The 19,535-nt window shown below is 33.6% G+C and overlaps 2 protein-coding genes across 3 annotated transcripts; both read left to right on the top strand.

The window, feature by feature from the left end:
- The first annotated feature begins 641 nt into the window (after positions 1-641).
- CPI1 (cyclopropyl isomerase) lies at positions 642-8,852 on the top strand. The gene is made up of 8 exons (XM_020357216.3): positions 642-818; positions 999-1,129; positions 1,230-1,313; positions 1,556-1,597; positions 6,560-6,670; positions 6,748-6,939; positions 8,243-8,340; positions 8,507-8,852. Exons 1-8 carry the CDS (start codon positions 812-814, stop codon positions 8,697-8,699), a joined length of 858 nt encoding a protein of 285 aa, XP_020212805.1. The 5' UTR covers positions 642-811; the 3' UTR covers positions 8,700-8,852.
- Positions 8,853-10,597: 1,745 nt separating this feature from the next.
- LOC109795693 (ribonuclease J) lies at positions 10,598-19,535 on the top strand. Of its 2 annotated transcripts, XM_020355189.3 has the most exons (17): positions 10,598-10,831; positions 10,919-11,156; positions 11,344-11,467; positions 12,400-12,456; positions 12,767-12,958; positions 13,047-13,124; positions 13,753-13,935; positions 14,029-14,109; positions 14,995-15,060; positions 15,159-15,251; positions 16,124-16,249; positions 16,684-16,797; positions 16,933-17,028; positions 17,106-17,203; positions 17,282-17,685; positions 17,871-18,346; positions 19,059-19,535. In XM_020355189.3, the coding sequence occupies exons 1-17, from the start codon at positions 10,744-10,746 to the stop codon at positions 19,152-19,154; spliced, it is 2,610 nt and encodes an 869-aa protein (XP_020210778.2). In that variant the 5' UTR covers positions 10,598-10,743; the 3' UTR covers positions 19,155-19,535. The 2 variants fall into 2 exon arrangements, with proteins under 2 accessions (XP_020210778.2, XP_020210779.2); XM_020355190.3 differs by lacking the exon at positions 10,598-10,831 and having other exon boundaries at positions 11,016-11,156; positions 11,344-11,453.

The raw sequence follows: 19,535 nt of genomic DNA, 5'->3' as shown, positions 1-19,535 counted from the left end.
CTTATATAAAAGAATAAAAAATTATTTTTAGTTATATCTTATAATAAGGGACATACGTAATATGAATTAATATGAAATGAAGGTGTTATTTCATTATGAGAAGTGTTACACATTCACTTTAGCACTCTCTTTGCAATACTCTATCTATAATTAATTGAAAGTCAAATGTTTTAACAATCTTATCACTAAATCATGAAAACAAACCAACTAAAATGTAAAAAGATAAAATTTAACTATATTTCTTTAAATATGATTACTGTTATTCTTTAATTAAGATTTAAGTCTTATTAAGATAATATACATAAATATATATTAAGAAGATTTGTATTAAATTTAAATGCATATTATCGAAACAAAACTTTAATTTTGATAGGAAAACATGTAATACCAACCACAATTAAAAAATAATACCTAGTACAAAAAAATGTATAAATTTTTTTGATTAATAATAAAATATAGTGAATGAATGAGTGGCAGAGAGAATCGTGTTATTATTTTGTCACTCGACTAATCTTTAATGTTTCCATTATTATGAAAGGCGTAAATTAATTAGGGTCGAAGTAAATGACTCAACTACAGGTTGAAGTACTAATAAAGAACATTTACCTCGTATAACCTGACAAAAGAAATCGAATCTTGCGGTGCTCATTCTTACTGTTTCACTATCCTACCATCATCGAAGCGACTCACGCGAAAGTAAAAGTGAAAGTGAAAGTGCCACTTCGGAGTGAAAATATTTAGTTAAGAGGCATTCGTTCCATCCCAATCCACATCTCATCTCGCATCCCCTTCAACCAGATCGCATTCCAACATGAAGGGTACGTACCTTTCCTTTTCCCTTCAGATTCACAATTTCGCTTTCTTTCTCTCATGTGGGAACGTGTTGCCTTCCTTAATTTCTATGTCGGAAAATGTTGCTGTGCTTGTAATTTTTATGGATAAAAAAAAAAAAAAAACTATTCCATTTCTCTAATCTCACCCCTCTGTGACGATTGCAGCTTGTGCTTCCCCTAGCTTGTGGCTCGCTCCAAACCCCAGCAAAAGATGGGGCGAACTCTTCTTCCTTCTCTACACCCCCTTCTGGCTCACCCTTTGTCTCGGCATTGTTATTCCCTTCAATCTCTACGAGGTTTTCCTTCTCCACCTTTTTTATATCAGTCATAAAAATTGTTTTTTTTTTTTAGTTTTGATTATGAGTTTCACTGAAACAAGGCCATGCAATTCGGCAGAAATTCACGGAATTGGAGTATTTGCTTCTCGGATTGGTCTCCGCTGTTCCTGCTTTCGCCATTCCAATGCTGTTTGTTGGAAAGGTAATGGAATGATTGCTCATTGCTTCCTATTGGTTTATTTTATCAATTGAAGCCTAAACAAGTGCATGCTTCTCCCTTGGGCTTCACTTCACGAGATTTCATGTGTTATTGTTTGTTCTAATAATAATTACGTTATTATCTTTAGTAGTGACTCTACGGAGTGAGAAAATGGTTTGTCTCCTCTTTCTGGCTGCTGATGTAGTTAGTGTGGTTTGTTTCTTTTTTGATATCAAAATTTGCAGGCTGATAAGAGCGTCTCTTGGAAGGATCGTTATTGGATCAAGGCAAGTGTTTTTATGTGGTAAAATTTTCCAAATATTTGTTGTGGTTGTGCTGTATTGTGAGTTTAGTAAGTATTGTGTAGTGTGGTCGTAAGGTATTATTTTGTGATATTTGAAATTGTTTTTTTGTGTATATTGCTGTATGTTTAACTTATTTTTGAGTATTTAATAGTCTTTATGTTTATAAAAATAGTTTTCGTAGGCATAATAGAACCAGTCATTACCTGCCATGCCTGGCTCTGCTGTTACCTTGCCTAGTACTGAAAGGGTTGTTGTGGGGTTCAATCCCCCTCCCCGAATCCTTTCCCTTTACTCCTACATTCCCCATTAGAGGCCTCTCTAGAACTATAACTATGCCATTAATCTTGTATTTGCTTCTTAATCTTAAAATGTTGACAAAATCGGTTTCAATCCAAAATAATAAAGCGAAAAAGTAGGTTTAGATTGAAATCTGCTTTTATATTGCATGCAAGAAAGGGCATGACCATAGGAATTATGTGAGTTTATCCATCCATTTGAGGCATTCTTGAAAGGAAACCATATGATTCCCTCTAGATAGATGGCCTGTAGTTTGTACCATAATCTTCAAGTTAAGGTCCAAAATATGAAGGGATGCTAGCCGATCCTCTTGTAATGGGGGATGACTTGGATTGATGCAATTTCTTGTGTCTTGATTAAGCCTTTTACACTTTGCAGTTTCCTTTCATTTTGTATGCAGATCAAGTTCTGAATCCTAAAATGGGTTTTATTGAGAAAGAAAATGAGAGACATGTGATGAATTTCCCATCTCAATTACATAGTAGAGGCTATTATATATTTCAATGAGTGACAATAAGGTAACTCAATTCCCCAACTAGTCTTCCTTACCTCTCTAGGCCTAAAAAATGGGTCCTTTAGACTTGATCAAAATTTGGCATTGCAGTCCACAAGTGTATCACCAGGCCTAACATTCCTCAATCATGTGTCTTATAAAATATTTGTTGCTTACTTCCTCCATGAAATCACAATACCATTCTTAATTATGCTACCTTTATTCCCAAGAAGTAATGAAGAACACCCAAATCTTTTGTTTGAAAATGATCACTTTGACATTATAAATTTATTTATTTGATGATTTGTGTAATGCCACGGTGATCACTACTAGTTATGACATACAACTAAGTAAATGCATCTTGTGGTTGAATGACAATAGAAAATTGAGTGACCAACTTCACTTTAAGTCATACTAAATTGTTGAACCAAAATGTAGAATTTGCTAAACCTTGTCCTAAGAGATTGTTTGAGACCATATAAGGATTTGCAGAGACAACAAACTAGTTCGAATTTGGAAGGGAAAATATGTAGGTTGCTCCATGTAGACTTCTATGATATCACCAAGGGAAAATATTCTTAAACTCCAACTTATATAATGACTAGTGGTGAATAGTATCCAAAGGCAAAAAAAATCTGACAAAAGCCATTTTAACCGCAAGAGAGAAAGTTTCACCATAATCTAAATTTTGCAATCAAGGCCCACCTCTGTATAAATCCTACTACAATCATCATTAGACTTCCTTGAAGGAAAGGGAACAAAGTCCCAAGTACAATAGTTTTGAAGTGCACATATCTCATCAATCATAGCTTGTTGCCAACTAAGATGGGCTAAGACAACATCCGTAGTCGTAGAGATCAACATAGAAGACAAGGAAGAGAGACTAGTATAATGCATAGGAGACAAAATGGTGATAACCCAAAGCAACATAGTGAGGAGAAGAGTTACAAGTGGAATGTATACCTTTTTGGGGTATATGAGAAGATCGGTGCCTAGAGGTATGGTTGCAGAAGATGAATTTGTTGGCTCTGGAAGAGTTAGGAGGAGTTCCATCATTGGCTAATGGGTGAATTGAAGGATGTTGTCGGGGGTGATATACATATAGAGAGCAATGAAGAGGTGGTTCTTTTGGAACTTAAGACATTTTTGGTGAATGAAAGTGCATATGGATAATAGGCAAAGGCGAGGAAGAGACAAACTCATAAGTGCCTTGTGAAAAGGCAAATAAAGGGACAAACTCAAGAGGTAACATCAATTGAGATATAGTAACTTTTAGAGAGCCCACATCAACTAGTAAGATGGCCATAAAAGTGTATATAAGTGGGGGAAATTCTCACCTTACAAGATGGTTTTGTAGTCCAAATCCATTTTCTGAAGATTGTATCAAAGCCTATCATAACAATTGTTGTTGGGTTTATTAGGCCATTAGCCACTTGCTACCTAGTCATTATCGAACCTCTCGCAAATGTCCAATCTTGTAAATTTTATGCTTGAGATGTTTAGCCCTCGACATGAGGGGTGTGTTTTGGAGATCTCACATCAATCAGTGAGATGACCATAATAGTGTATATAAATGGGGACAATCCTTACCTTACAAGTCAATTTTGTAAGGATGAGTGAGGCCCAAAGCCACTTTTTTAAGAGTAACAATGAAGAACCCAAGGGTGGTATTTATACCCTTTTGGGAGCAAGTGTAACCTAGGAAGACACATTTGTAAGAACGAATTGAGAGTTTGTCGAGCCTAGATTAAGGTTATGTTATGTTATGAATGAAACATGTAGACCCGAAGACACAAGAAAGTAAAAGGTGTAGAAACTGATGAAGGTATAAGATGGAGTAAGATATTTGGTTGTTTAGAACAAATGATGTCATTTGATTGATAAGATAACAAGTAGTAAACAACTAAACATAGCATCCCCCAACAAATGATGAACATTACTCTAGAGTAAGAGTGTCTATGTGGTCTCAACAAGGCTTTTGTTTTTGAGTTGAACAATCTTATTTTGTTGAGGGCTATGAGCACAATATATTTGATGAAGAATGTCGTGTAAAGCCAAAAATGGTTGATAATGTTGGGAAAGATACTCATGGCATTATCACTATGTAATGTTTAAATGGGAACACCAAACTGAGTTTTTATTTTATGACAAAAATTTTGGAAGATAGAAAACAACATTGGATCAATCTTTCTTTATTAACAACCATGTACAATGGTAATTTGTGGTTGTACATGTACGCTGATAATAGTTATCCACAAAAGTAACAAAATGTCTTACCTAAATTGGATGCAATTTGACTAGGACCCATACATCTAAATGAACCAAAGTAAAAGACAACATAGCTAGACACTTAATACAACTAAGAAAAGAACTATGAATATGCTTACCTGCCTCACAAGACTTGGTGGACAATTTAGAAAGACTCTAAACCAATTGTTGTAGCCTTGACAAGAAAAGGAGTATCCACAACCAAACTAGCGTGAACAATGATGTTGAACTCATAAAGACTATGAGACTCATATTCCCTGCGAATCATTCATCCCAAAACTTGGTCCTATAGTAAAATAAAATCCTTAGTGAAAAATACAACACAATCAAGAGAATGAATTAGATGACTAGTGAATAATAAATTGAATGGAGACCTAAGAACATAGAGTTAATTGTCAATTGCAAGAGAGGGAAAGGATGGACAATACCAATGCCTTGAGATTGTGTTTGAGATGCATTAGCCATAGTGACCGGAGGTAAATAGCTAGAGTAGAAAGACTAGATAAAAGGAACTTATTACTAGTGATTTGATCATTAGCCCTAAATTAAGAACTCATGGACCAAGAGATGAAGAGTGACAAACACTAATAAAGGAATCACTTGTGTGCGCAATAAAGGTAGTGGAATTGGAGGTTTGGCATGCCTCATACCATCAAAGGATGTCAATGAGGATAGCCTTTGGTGTTTGAGCATTAGATATTAGTGTTGCGAAATCAAGAATAGCGGGCAGAAAGTTCATTAAAGTTGTGGAGGACATCACTCAGTTTACCCAAATATTTAGACATCAGACCATCAAGTTTCTGAGGGACGACACTCATAAGGTTTTGGCAAACCCAATAAATGTGTTTGGTGTCATTGGTGTGAAGAGCTTTACCCTACTCCCAATCAAATTCCCTATGAGAAAGAAAAATCTGCTTTAGAGAGAGACTAATAGTGGAATAAGATTGATGCCCAATTAAGTAGAGTCACCACTAGATTACACAATTGGGAATCAATCTTATTCCACTTATTGATCTAAGTAGAATAAGATTGATACTGTCGAGCTTCAATGTTATTCCACTTAAGCCAAAGTTTGATGTTGAATGCATAAGTATAATAGTTTCTCCCATCCAACTTTTTAGTTGAGAGAGGAGTACTAACTTGGTGAAAATGGGAGTATCAACCTTGGGATGGACACACCTTCATTCACTGCTGGAGACCCAAAGTCACAGCGATGAGAGAGAAACGACAAACAGAAACAATGTGCGTGTGGGGGCTCTATTTATCATGAAGTGTAGGTGTTGGTCGGTCTTGAGACGGCACTCTTGATCTTGGGGTTGGTGATCAAAAAAGTCATAAGAAAAGTGGGTGGCCATCAGTGAACAGTGAGTGACAGAGCACACCAGCAAAGGGAGAAAGCAACAATCGGAAGGGCAACATATCTTGAAAAAGAAATGGGACAGGAAAACAGAGATGCGTGACTTTTGGTAATGAAAATTGCACTAATGGACAGTGGGCCCACTGTGTGGTCCAGGATTAAGGTTGTCTCTTTCAAGCTCTAGATACCATATTGAGAGAGAGAAAATGAGTCATGTGATGAATTTCATGTGTCTCAACTCAATTGCACGATGGAGGTTATTAGATACAGTGTATCATGATTACAAAACTACAGTTACCTTACTTAACATGATTACATAATAATATATATCCACACAATTACCCTTTATACATTATTTCTAACATTGTAACAGTCATGTATTTATTTTTTATTTTTGTGTTATCCCAAAAAAACAAATGGTACTTATTGCTCTGCTATCCTTATTATGTATCAATTTAACAATGAACATATTTTTGTTTAATATGTTGACCTACTCACTGCCTAACATGTACATATTTAATACTGACAGGCCAGTCTTTGGATAATAATCTTCAGTTATGTTGGGAATTATTTCTGGACTCATTACTTTTTCACAGTTCTTGGTGCATCTTATACCTTTCCATCATGGAAAATGAACAATGTAAGCCGAAAACCTATAGATTATCTCTTAGTGAGACCACATACTGTTAATTGAATTGCTCTATTTTGTGGTGGCAGGTACCTCACACAACATTCCTGCTCACTCATGTTTGCTTCCTGTTTTATCATGTTTCATCAAACCTGACACTGCGTCGATTACGGCATTTTGTTGCTGATTTGCCCGAAAAAATCCAATGGGCTACTGAAGCTGGATGGATTCTTGCTCTTGCTTATTTTATTGCATACCTGGAGACTCTAGCTATTTCCAATGTATGTTGTAGTAAAAACATTCTGCTTTTTTTTTTTTACAATCTTTGTTTAGTCATGTGTTTTTTAATATTTTCATGCATTGCAATTCTTAATTTTTGTTATTCCTTGTTATTCAAGTTTATCTGACATCTTATCTATCAAAAATATAGTCTTGAAACCTAAACTCAACAATTTCAGTTTTGCTGTATTTGTACAATTTAAGGAATATGCAATTTTATACTTCAGTTTTTCTTGCTTCTATTGCATCACGGCTCCTCCATCTCTGCATTATATTAGGTGGAACTGTATGTTACCTACTCCTGTTCTGCATTGTTTTCTTTCAATTGAAATTTCCCTATCTTCAAGTAGATATCCTTATTTCCCTTCCCAAAAGTTTTTGAATTGTTATGACATATGCTTTCACATATTTGTTAAGCCTTAATTTTACCCTTGTCTTTTGATACAACAACAAAACTCTTCTACTACTGCACAAGATCGGCTATATGAATCAAATAACATCACTGGCTATTGATAGCTCGGGATATTTGTTAATCATGACTCATGAATTGTTTTGAATATTTATGTCGATTGTACTAGCTTTGAGGCATCATAGCATTTAAATGTTCCTCATTCTTTGATGTTGAAGTTTTCCCAAGGTTTTATTTATTATGACAATTATCCCAAGCCTAAATTTCTTATTTGAGTTAGAACATGTGTACATGCATTTTTTTGGAATCTACATGAGTCAATTTTGGCTATTCTATTTTGAGGATCTGACTCTATTTAACTGTTGCATTGGTTTATTTTCCGATTAGTTGTTTTATATCTTTATCCCTCTCCTTTCTTGATCTTTTTCTTTGTCTTTTTTACTTCTTTGGCAACATATCTGTTGCCTAAATTTCTCTTGCTTTTATTGTGCTATGGGACCTTCATCTTAGATTTATCTGTCAAACCATCTTAGACATCTCTCCCTTATTTTATTTCTTTTAATTTAAAATTCTGTATCTTTTTCCTATCTTCAAGATGATACACATTTTCTTATATCAGGATGATATCTTGTCTTTTTATAACTCAAGATTCAGTATCAGTGAGCAGGGCACACACAATTACCTTTGTGCTTAAGGTTGAGGCTCTTATAAATGACAAATTTCCTAGTTTTCTATATTTTTCTTCTTAATCCTCAATATGGCAATAGTCTCAAATACTAATATATCTTTCAGTGTATATAACCCTGGATGTCATTTGATTCTATATCACCCTGCAGTTAACCTTCAATATGAAATGCATATTTTTGAGAATAATGCTATTCATTGGATGTATGCAGTTCCCTTATTATGAATTCGTGGATCGGGACTCTATGTATAAAGTTGGATCTTTGTTTTATGCCATATACTTTATTGTGAGCTTCCCAATGTTTTTAAGGTAAGTTTTTAACTAGCAGTTATTTGAGTTACCACATTCTGTATTTGAATTTCTTTGAAGGTGTACCTCTTTGGAAAGTAGTTGTTGCATACCCTACCACAAAAAGAGGAACATGTCTATGCATGTTGTGCTAATTTTATTGATGGGGAATGTTGTAAATATGCAGGATAGATGAGAAACCTGGTGACAAATGGGACTTGGCCAGAGTGGCTGTCGATGCTTTGGGCGCTGCAATGTTGGTCACAATAATACTTGATTTGTGGCGCATCTTTCTGGGACCTATTGTTCTGACCCCAGAAACAAAACAATGTGCTCAAGTAGGATTACCCTGGTTTACAGGACACGCCAATCTCACATGAACAAACTTGGACAATCCTTGTACTAGTGCTTACTCTGCCAAATTCCTGATCAGGGCAATAGTGTTAGTAGTGCTTTCATGTTGCTTTAGGCTGTAGACAAGGCTGGTGACTTGGTATTTATTGAAATAAATGATGACATAGTTCCTTGGACCCTGTCCCTTTTGCATTTACCTCCCTAAGCTTTGTTCATGTTTTATGTTTTTGTTTGGACACAGATACCTAAAATGAGGCTTAAATGTGTGAAAGAAAAAGCAATCAGGAATTTAGCCTAATTGATTATAAAATGGAGTTTTCTCATAACTTTTATGCCACAAAGGTGAAAATGGGTTAGATTAAGTTAAGCTTTATTAAATTTGAATCAATTATTAGTATAAGTTATTTTTTAAAGTTTACTTGAAGGTTCCTTTTTTTTTTTTTTTTTTTTCAAGTTTGGTTTAATTTAAAATCTTATAGTAAACCTTTTTTCAAAAATATTATTGGCTTAAATAACTTTTTAATCCCTATAAAATAGGATATTTTTGTTTTTTATCCTTTTAAAAAAATCATTTTTGTTCCTGTAATTTTTTTTATTTCATTTTCATCTTTGTTGTTAATTTGACCGTTAAATCTACAGGAAAAAAGTTATAAAAAAAAAAAAATAGGACCAAGATAAAATTCAAGAAAATTATAGGGAGCAAAGTAGAAAATGATCAAAATGAAAAAAATTAAAATTTTAAAGGTCCAAATTAAAAATAACTAAAATTAAGAGGATTAAAACAAAAATAGCTAGAATTAAGAAGATTACAATTAAAACAATCATTTTAAAAGGACTAAAGCTCTATTTAATCTAAACTAGTAGAGTTAAACTTTGATTTGCACTAATACAAAGTAAAAAATCTTAATTTTAGTGACCATTTAAAAAATTAAACATTAAACACAAAATTTCATAGAAGTCTAATACAATTATAATCACCTTCAAGATATGAAGGAAATATAACAAATGGAGAATAGTAATAACAAAATAAATTGTAACATACTAGCATGGAATAATAAAAAAAAAAGGATTTTTTTGCTAATGTAATATACTATTATAGATATCTATATGATATAAAAAGAATGATAATGAAATTTTGTTCATTATTCATTGATTTTCTTTATTATTTCATGTTCTTATTTTATGATTAATTTTTCTCTTTCTACACCATGTTTATTTTTTAAAACTTATTTATTTATTATATTTACTTTTTGTATATTTATAATGATTATTTTGTAATTGTATAACTTTTTACGAAGTTGTTCATTTAATTTTTATAAAACTTTTTGCTAGTTTTTTTTTTAACTAACACATTTATCATATTTTTTTATTACTTTGTATTAGTGCATTTATTGTATTTAAGGATTTAAACTTTATAAATTTGACTCAAATAAACTTTTAGTTCCTATAAAATAAATTATTTTCATTTTAATAATTTTAATTATAGTTATTTTTTATTTTGATTTTCTCCCTCTCTTTTTTGTTTTGGTAAAATTTGGTCCTTATAATTTTTTTGATTTTTCTATTTGGGTATTTATAGTTTTTTGAATTTTTTTTGTTAAATTTAACAGTCAATCTAATAATAAGGATAAAAAAAAAGTAAGAGAACTAAAATTAAAAAAAAAAAAAACTCAATTTTATATGCATTAAAAAGTCATTTAAGTCAAAAGTATTTCTATATAAGTTAATGATCTAAGTTCATGGGTATAACATGTTTGTCTCTAAATATATCAACAAGTATATAACCTTAATATAATTTTAATAAAAATTTAAAGATGTTAATCCTTCCAAAGACTAATATCTAACATTCCCCTATAGAAACGGGTAGAGAAGATTTTGGCACACGTGTGGGAAGCACGTTCGGCAATACGAAACTCGATAAGAAAGATATTTCCGAAATGAGAGTGAGCGAAGGAATGCAGAAAACTCCATTTCCCGCTATGCCGCTACTGCTTCTGCTTCGAGCTTTCAACTTGTAAACCAAAACCAAACTCGTATTCGCATTCGCATTCGCATTCGCATTCGCTTCCAATGGCCGCTCTCACCTCTCTCTCCCTCTCTCTCCGCCCTCTCTCTCTCCGCCTCAAGCCAACCGCGACCCTCTCCGCCGCACTCCCAGGTAAACCGAACTCCGAACTCACGCTATTTTCGCTTTTAGGTCACGGCATTCGCGTAATGTGTATGTCTCCGCTGTGTGCGTGTCCAGGAAGCACCGATGGAGCCAAAACCAAAGCGCCGCGGAGAAGAGCGGGGCGAATAGAAGGACCTAGAAAGAGCATGGAGGACTCCGTTCAGCGCAAGATGGAGCAGTTCTACGAAGGCTCCGACGGGCCTCCGCTTCGCGTTCTCCCTATCGGCGGTTTGGGGGAGATTGGGATGAATTGCATGCTCGTCGGGAACCATGACCGTTATATCCTCATTGACGCTGGTGTCATGTTTCCAGAGTAAACTAAAACCTCTAGTCTTATGTTATGTGAAATAAATGCGTATTTCATGCTAATTGCATGTTTGGATAAATTCTGTAGGAAGAGAGAAAAATAGAAAGACAAAAATGAACTAAGGATAAATTAGTTTTAGTTTATGAGAAGTTTATTTAAACGGTCCTGATTGTGGATTGTGTGCGTGTTTCAGCTATGATGAACTTGGAGTTCAGAAGATTATACCTGATACGACTTTTATAAGGAAGTGGAGCCACAAGATTGAAGCTCTCGTCATAACACATGGTCATGAAGATCATATTGGTGCGTTGCCTTGGGTAATGCTTCCTTCTCTACTTAGTTTGACTTGTTAGTGGCGAGTCAGAGAATGGGATTTAGTTTAAGGGAGAGAGTTTTGTTTGAACTGTGGTTGCTATTGGAAGGTCGGAATTTTACTTTTATTTCTCAGAGCATTGTCCCTCCCTGGCAAGGATGTTTCTGTTGAATTTTGTGTTATGTAGTCTCGGAATTCATAGACAACTGAGCAGCGAGCACCACTTCCTTTTCATTTTGGAATTGAATTTATGCATTTTCTTTTTAAAATAACTAAGGTCTAGGTTCCTTGCACAATTTCCTATCCATTCAGTTTAGAGATTCTTGGATTACGATTTCTCCCCCTAATCCCTCTACCACTTTGGGACAGAGTTAGTGCTCTTCTTGGACTGTTTGCGTAAATAAATGTTTTTTAACTGGGAGAGGCATTTTTCGTACCTATTCACGTAGCATTTGAAGAGCTCTTTTGAGCTAGCGTGCATTTTATTTTCTCTTGCTACTCTAGTTGTTTTTTCTACCTTGAGCTTCATATATCTCTTTCTGGATGTTGAGAGAAATAGAGGAACGAGAGAACCTGCGATTGATTCTGTGTGTTTGAAGTACACAGTGGAGTAAATATTTCTAATAGGTAACATAAATACAAGAATAATTACAAGAACATACAGTTACCCTAATTAACATGGTTACAACAAGATGATCTGCCCTATTTACAATATTACCATAATTACGAAGTTTAACACCAGATTTCATCGAGGATGCTTTGACAAGATATACTTGGTTATTCTTTTGTCGAAATTCAAAAAAATTGATGTTTATAGGTATTAGTATTATCAGTTTCTGACTAGAGATTCTAATTGATTATTCATAAATCATAACTATGTCTACTATTCTTTCTTTATGTCTACTTTTAATATAACTTACATTGGTTTATCATCAGGTCATCCCAGCATTGGATTCCAATACACCAATTTTTGCATCATCCTTTACAATGGAGGTATCTTGCCAGAAAATTTCTTTATATGAAATTATAAATGCAACTCGTTAATTTGTTCAGTTGCTGTGTGGAATTGATTGACAATATTGATCCATAGGAAGTGATAAAAGATAGATATCAGTGTTAACATGTCATGAAGTTGACTATCTATCTCTTGAATTCTTCATTCTGTTATTGTAAATTTGTAATTGATAGCCATCATTACTAAAAATTCGGTACCCAATTTGGTTATCAAATATCTGTTCTCTGTATTGTTTTATTGTTTATTTTGTTTAGTCCAGAGAAGTAATTTTTTTCTTCTTTCTAACAGCTTATTAGAAAACGTTTGAAGGAACATGGTATTTTTGTTCCATCTAGGCTCAAAGTATTTAGAACCAGGAAAAAGTTTGTGGCTGGGCCATTTGAGATAGAACCTATAAGGGTGACCCATTCCATTCCTGATTGTTGTGGACTAGTTCTTCGTTGTTCTGATGGTACAATTCTTCACACTGGGGACTGGAAGGTTAGAATTTTACTTTTATTTCTCAGAGCATTGTCCCTCCCTTTCATTTACCTTGAATCTCTTGTCTCTGAAGAAGTTGATTCAATAGATTGATGAGACACCACTAGATGGGAAAGTTTTTGATCGTGAAGCTTTAGAGGAACTCTCTAAAGAAGGAGTAACATTGGTAAGTCACCTGGATATTTGCTACTCTTTCTTGGTTTTAAATAATTTATCTTGAGCTTATTCCCTGGATTTAACATTATGGATTTGAAGACCAAGAGGGTTGAATACTGAATAGGCTGGTAGTTAACAGTTCCCTTGAGGTCAGGTGTATACTTACAACTATGGTTGGTGCCTTGGTGGCATCCTCTGGGTGGTACCTGGATAGTTCTTGTTAAGCTTAATATGGCTTTCATGGACAGTGCTAATAGAACTTCTTGAAGGCCAACATGTTTCCACGTTTTCAAAAATTTCAATTTGTATTTCTTTGGTAATAGACATTTTAAATTTGCAATATCTAATTTGGTTGGGGACTATTCTTTTCAACAAGCTTTTTTTTTTTTTTTTTTCCATGCTTCTCAGTATTGTTAGAAAGAATTTTTTCCATCGTTTTTGTTCTGCAATGTTGCTCATAGATATTAAAAAGAAGTCTTAGATGTCATGTTAGATGCATGACTGTTTATATTTAATATGATGATATAGACAGTTTTCTCTTCTTTTATTTTAAAGATCAAATATGTAACCTTTCCCTCTTTTTTATTAAATGTTGACAAAAGATAGAAAAAATCATTGTTTTGGACATTACTTTTCAGATGATGAGTGATTCAACAAATATACTCTCACCTGGTAGGACAACCAGTGAATCTGTTGTAGCAGATGCATTATTGAGACATATTTCAGCTTCTAAAGGAAGGGTCATTACTACTCAATTTGCGTCAAATTTACATCGGCTTGGAAGTGTGAAAGCTGCTGCTGATTTAACTGGCAGAAAGTTGGTAAGGTTCTTCCTGTCTAGAAGACTTTAATGCAATTGGACTGGTCTTATTTAGAATGACAAAAATGTTAAGAGCTTTTAACTATTATATCAGGTATTTGTTGGCATGTCTTTAAGGACGTATTTAGATGCAGCTTGGAAGGATGGAAAGGCTCCAATTGATCCATCCACTCTGGTAATAAATGTTTGGACTTTACTGCAGAATTCTGCCCTAATTTGGAAGAGGTTGATTGGTGTACAATAGAAAAGTCTAGTGCTGATCAGCATGTTTTATCAAATAGGTTGTTAGCGGAAAGTCAGTGCAAGTAGGCAAATCTCCAGTTATGATTTTTGCCTATTTATTTTAAGAGGTTGGATAAACCTAATGCTGATCATCTTGATTAATTAATTTGGTTGTTTGAGGAAATTCATCGCAAGAAAATAAATCACCATTTCACCACTTATGAATTTTGCCTATTTATTTTTAACCTAGGGAGCCTTTATGTCACCTTGCCTCAAGTGGCTTTGACTACACTAATTTTGAGAGGTCCCACATTGTTATTTAAATACAGATGTTTTGTCTCTTATGAACTACTTGGCCCTCTTTCCTTTATCAGTGAATTCAAAACTCATCTTTCACCATATGCACTTTGTACTTTTAGAGTCAAGCATCTGCTTTCAAGAATCAAGACTAGTAGATTTTCATGTTAGATGGTGTGTTACAATTATAAATAGTATTATTCTTGGGCCTTGTTTTACTTTACCAGCTTGAATTTCATAGCCAAGTATTGTATATATATATATATGTATATATATATATACCAATCTTTACATCTTTGTTAAAATTTCCAGGAAATATTCCTTCACTACTTTATTAACTTGCAAGCCAATAACTATGTTTTTGACTGTATTCATTTTCATGCTATTTGGATAATTACTGGTTGTTTAATTTGTTATTTGTGTGCCATTCGCCTTTCTAAATTTATATGAAAATTATTCATCTTTATCCTTGTATTTATAACAGCTTTTGTGAGTCTTATGTCTCTTGCCCTGCATTTCATTATATCTAATTACACACAAGGTGAAAGCAGAGGATATTGATGCTTATGCTCCAAAGGATCTGCTAATTGTAACCACAGGTTCTCAAGTAAGTTATTTTATGATTCTTAAAAGGGTGCTAATTTCATGAATTATAAACATTGGACAGGCTTAAGACATATGACCATATATATTCTATTGTGTCAGGCAGAACCACGTGCTGCCTTGAACCTTGCATCTTACGGAAGTAGTCATGCTTTCAAACTAACCAAGGAAGATGTCGTTTTGTATTCAGCTAAGGTATGACACGATACTGAACCTGTTGCTAGTGAATTAATGTCAGTGTTTGAAACTTACAATATACTATTTTCACTCTCAATCTTTGAAGTACCGATATTTTAATTTGCTTCACGTATCCGTATTCAATACGATACTGTTGGATACTTCACCGATATGTATCAGTGAAGTATCTCAATCTTTAAAAATATTATGCAAATTTTATTGAATTCTGATACTCTCAAATACTTTACCGATACTTATTGATGATATGTATCAATAAAGTATCCAAATTTTTAAAAATTATAAAATATCCATTACAGTTAAATAAGACGTATAAACATGTTTAATAAGGAAACATAAAAACATTGATCCTTGATTAACTATAAATGAAAATTATCTTTTATATAGATAATTTTAAGAAAAAAATGAAATTGGTAATATTATTTCTATTTATTAATAATAAAAAGTAATTTATGATGAAATGATTTATAATTTATTTGTTTTTAGTAATGTACAATAAGTATGTTTTTAATTTGTATTTGAAAAATAGCAATTATATATTAAATGTTTATGAATTTTAATCAAAATTACAAGTACACATTAATTTATTTCAAGAATATTGATATATGATGACATGTATTGTATTTTGTATATTTTAAAATAATCGTATTGCCGTATACATGTATTGTATCAGTGCATCATAACTCTCAATCCATCTAGTAACAGTGTTGGATTTTTCTGCATGACCTTTCTCATGTGTCAATTTCTGATTTTTCTGCATTTATGATTCTCAATCCATCTAGTAACAGGGATAACAGCTTTCTATTTTTTTTTTATCAGCAAACCAGTTTGTGTTGTGTAATTTGTGCACTGATTTTAAATTAAAATGCTAGGTTATCCCTGGTAATGAGTCTCGTGTGATGGAAATGCTAAACCGCATATCAGAGATTGGATCAACGATAGTTATGGGAAAAAATGAAAATCTGCACACATCTGGTCATGCATATCGTGGAGAATTGGTAAATTTTTTATTGCATATCGATGTTTCTTTGTTTTTTTTATATTCATTTTATCATTATTATTTTTATTTTATCATCTTTATCTAGTCTATTTTTTCAAGGTATATTGCAATTACCAAATCATTATTACTATTCTACTAATCAAGGAGTTTTTATAAATATTTTGAAAGAAACTGGACACAGTTACATCTTAATTTCACCTTTTGAAGTCTTCAATATTCTCATTATATCTTCTATTCCTGGATAGATATCCAGATTGTGAGATTTCACAAATCACATGAATTAGCAGGCCTAGTCAAACTAGTTCCTAGTTTTGATGTTTTTTCAGTTTACTCATTCATGTAATGAGTTTTCTAATATGATTTCCATATATTTTTTGTCTGATATAACAAGAGTAAAGGAAATATATATATATATATATTTTTTTTTTACAGGAAGAAGTACTTAGAATAGTGAAGCCACAACATTTTCTTCCCATCCATGGAGAGCTTTTGTTCCTGAAGGAACATGAGTTACTTGGAAAATCAACTGGAATTCGGCACACTGCTGTGAGTCATTGCTTCTGTATCGGATGTTATATAATACAGAATATATTAGTGGCTTATAACAATGAGATTTTTATTAATATATCATATGACTTGTTATATAACTTGTTGAAGGAATTGATGAGCTTTATGCACCAGGTTATTAAGAATGGGGAGATGCTTGGTGTTTCACATTTGAGAAATAGAAGAATCCTTTCTAATGGTTTCATTTCCCTTGGAAAAGAGAATTTACAGGTTGGCAGCCCTCTGTATTCTGTTGGCCTCTTTTAGAAATTATTTAATAATTTCTTTTTGTTTCCTTTTTCATGCAGTTGAAATATAGTGATGGCGATAGAGCATTTGGTACATCTAGTGAACTCTTCATTGATGAAAGATTGAGAATCGCATTAGATGGCATCATTGTCATTAGGTAGATCTTTCATGTTTTAAAGTAAGTAAAAAAGAAGCATGTCATGTTTAGTGACATCTTAATATTTATCTTTTTCAGCATGGAAATATTTCGCCCTAAAATTTTAGATAGTTTGACTGAGAACACGTTAAAAGGGAAGATAAGGATTACCACAAGATGCTTATGGCTTGATAAAGGGAAGCTGATGGATGCACTCTACAAAGCTGCCCGTGCAGCTCTTTCAAGCTGCCCTGTAAAGAGTCCACTGGCTCACATCGAAAGAACTGTGTCTGAGGTATTGAGGAAGATGGTGAGGAAATACAGTGGTAAACGACCTGAAGTTATTGCCATTGCCATAGAAAACCCTTCAGGCATTCTTGCTGATGAGATGAACACAAAATTGTCTGGCAAAAAAGCCCATGTGGGTCTTGGAATATCATCAGTAAGAAAAGCAGTGGATGAGCATGGGAAGGGAAATCCGTCCACCACACTGCAAGCTAGAGGTAACATCAATGTACATTTGAGGAATACATATAGAACTGTGGAGATATGATTGGTTTGCTTTTGTGCATGTATTTGCGTGTTCTTGAATCCACTTTCTTACTGAGTTGAAGGGTTTGTCTTCTGGTGTAATATTTTTACACCTGTCTTTCACACTTATTCTTACACGTTCTATTATTTAATTCAGATGATAGTATTGATAATGCAAGTGTAGCTGAGCGTGATTTATCTGAGGGAGACAACTCTGCAAGTGGAGCTGAGGGTGATTTATCTCAGTCAGAGGAATCAGAAGAATTTTGGAAACCATTCGTTACATCGTTGCCAATTGAGGAGTCAATTGGTGCTGACAGTGGTTATGTTTCACAAAAGGAGCATAAATCCAATTTGAAGAAAGATGATTCTAAAGACATGGATGAAGCCAAGTATGAAGAAACATGTAATTCTGAACCCAAGTCTTCAAAATCAGTAAAGAGAAACAAATGGAAAACTGAAGAAATTAAGAAGCTGATTGGTATGCGTGGGGAACTACGTGACAGATTTCAAGTTGTGAAGGGAAGGATGGCCCTCTGGGAAGAGATATCTCAAAAATTGTTGGCTGATGGGATCAGCAGAAGTCCTGGACAATGCAAATCTCTGTGGACATCTTTGGCACTGAAATATGAGGTTTGTTCCTTCTTTGTCCACCAATTGTTCCTGCTTTTTATGATTAATGGCCACTGGTCATTTTGGTATATAAGGTATAAATGGGATGAAAAATTCATGTGTTTAATACTGATTTATGAGATTTTCACCCACATACCAAAATTATCTCAATGCTTTGTTTGGTTCAAGAGAAATGATGAGAAATAAGTAGGACTGGTAAGAAATAGGTGGAAAATAGAAAAGTGAGCGTGTTTGGTAGAGAAGAAATGAGAGGAGAGAAATAAAAAATTGTGGAGTCCACCATTTTAATTTCCTAAATGAAACAAGGTAATATGGCAAGGAAATTGGCTTTGCTAAATTGCTTAAATTTTAATCGATTATGTATCAGTTTAATTGATTAAACTGTCCATTTATTCATTGATATCACAGCTTTTGTTTACATAATCTCTCTTTTTTTTTTTTTTTTTATAATCAATCAAATCAAAAGATTTAATTGATTAAACAAAGGAAGAAATAGAATTTTTTCTTTCACTTGTCTCTCTCGATGTTGACTACATACCGAGAGTGAAACCGTTTCACTCTTAATATCCTGGTGTTATTATTATAGAAGGGGTCATGTTCAGCTTTGTGTACACTAGAACAGTGCAGCTTTGTGCACTGAACAAAATGATAATAAATTCATTTATGTGATGGCTACCATATCAACAAATAACTTATTTTGTATTTTAAGCAGGGGATCAAGAAAGAGAAGGATGGTGAGAAAAGTTGGCAGTATTTTGAGGACATGGAAAGGATAATGTCTGATAAAGAAATCCCTGCAGCAAAATGATTGGAAATATGATGGGCACTGGATAGGATAAGATATTTTGGAGAGCTCTCTACATTAAAATTGTTGATTAGTTTCATCACTTGCGGGACATTGAAGATCCATAGTTTTTTGAGGGGTGAGGGATAGATTATATTAAAGGGGTTGGCTTTCATATTAACACGGGAATATCTAGGTTTAGGGGACTATTTATTCCCCACCTCAAATACCTGTTCCCTTTTTTATTTTTATTTTTATTTATTACATTTGTCTAAATATATTGCATAATTATTTATTTTTGTTTGTGGCACATATCGGGTGCCTAAGCAACCATGGAAATGTCTACAGCATTTTGGCCATAAGCATTGAATAATGAAAAGAAAGCTTTGATGCTTTTACTTGCCA

This window comes from Cajanus cajan, chromosome 6 (assembly GCF_000230855.2).
Source record: "Cajanus cajan strain Asha chromosome 6, NIPB_CcT2T_4, whole genome shotgun sequence".
NCBI classification, from domain to species: Eukaryota; Viridiplantae; Streptophyta; class Magnoliopsida; order Fabales; family Fabaceae; genus Cajanus; species Cajanus cajan.
Note: the sequence above shows the minus strand (reverse complement) of the source record. Positions and strands in the feature narration are given on the sequence as shown.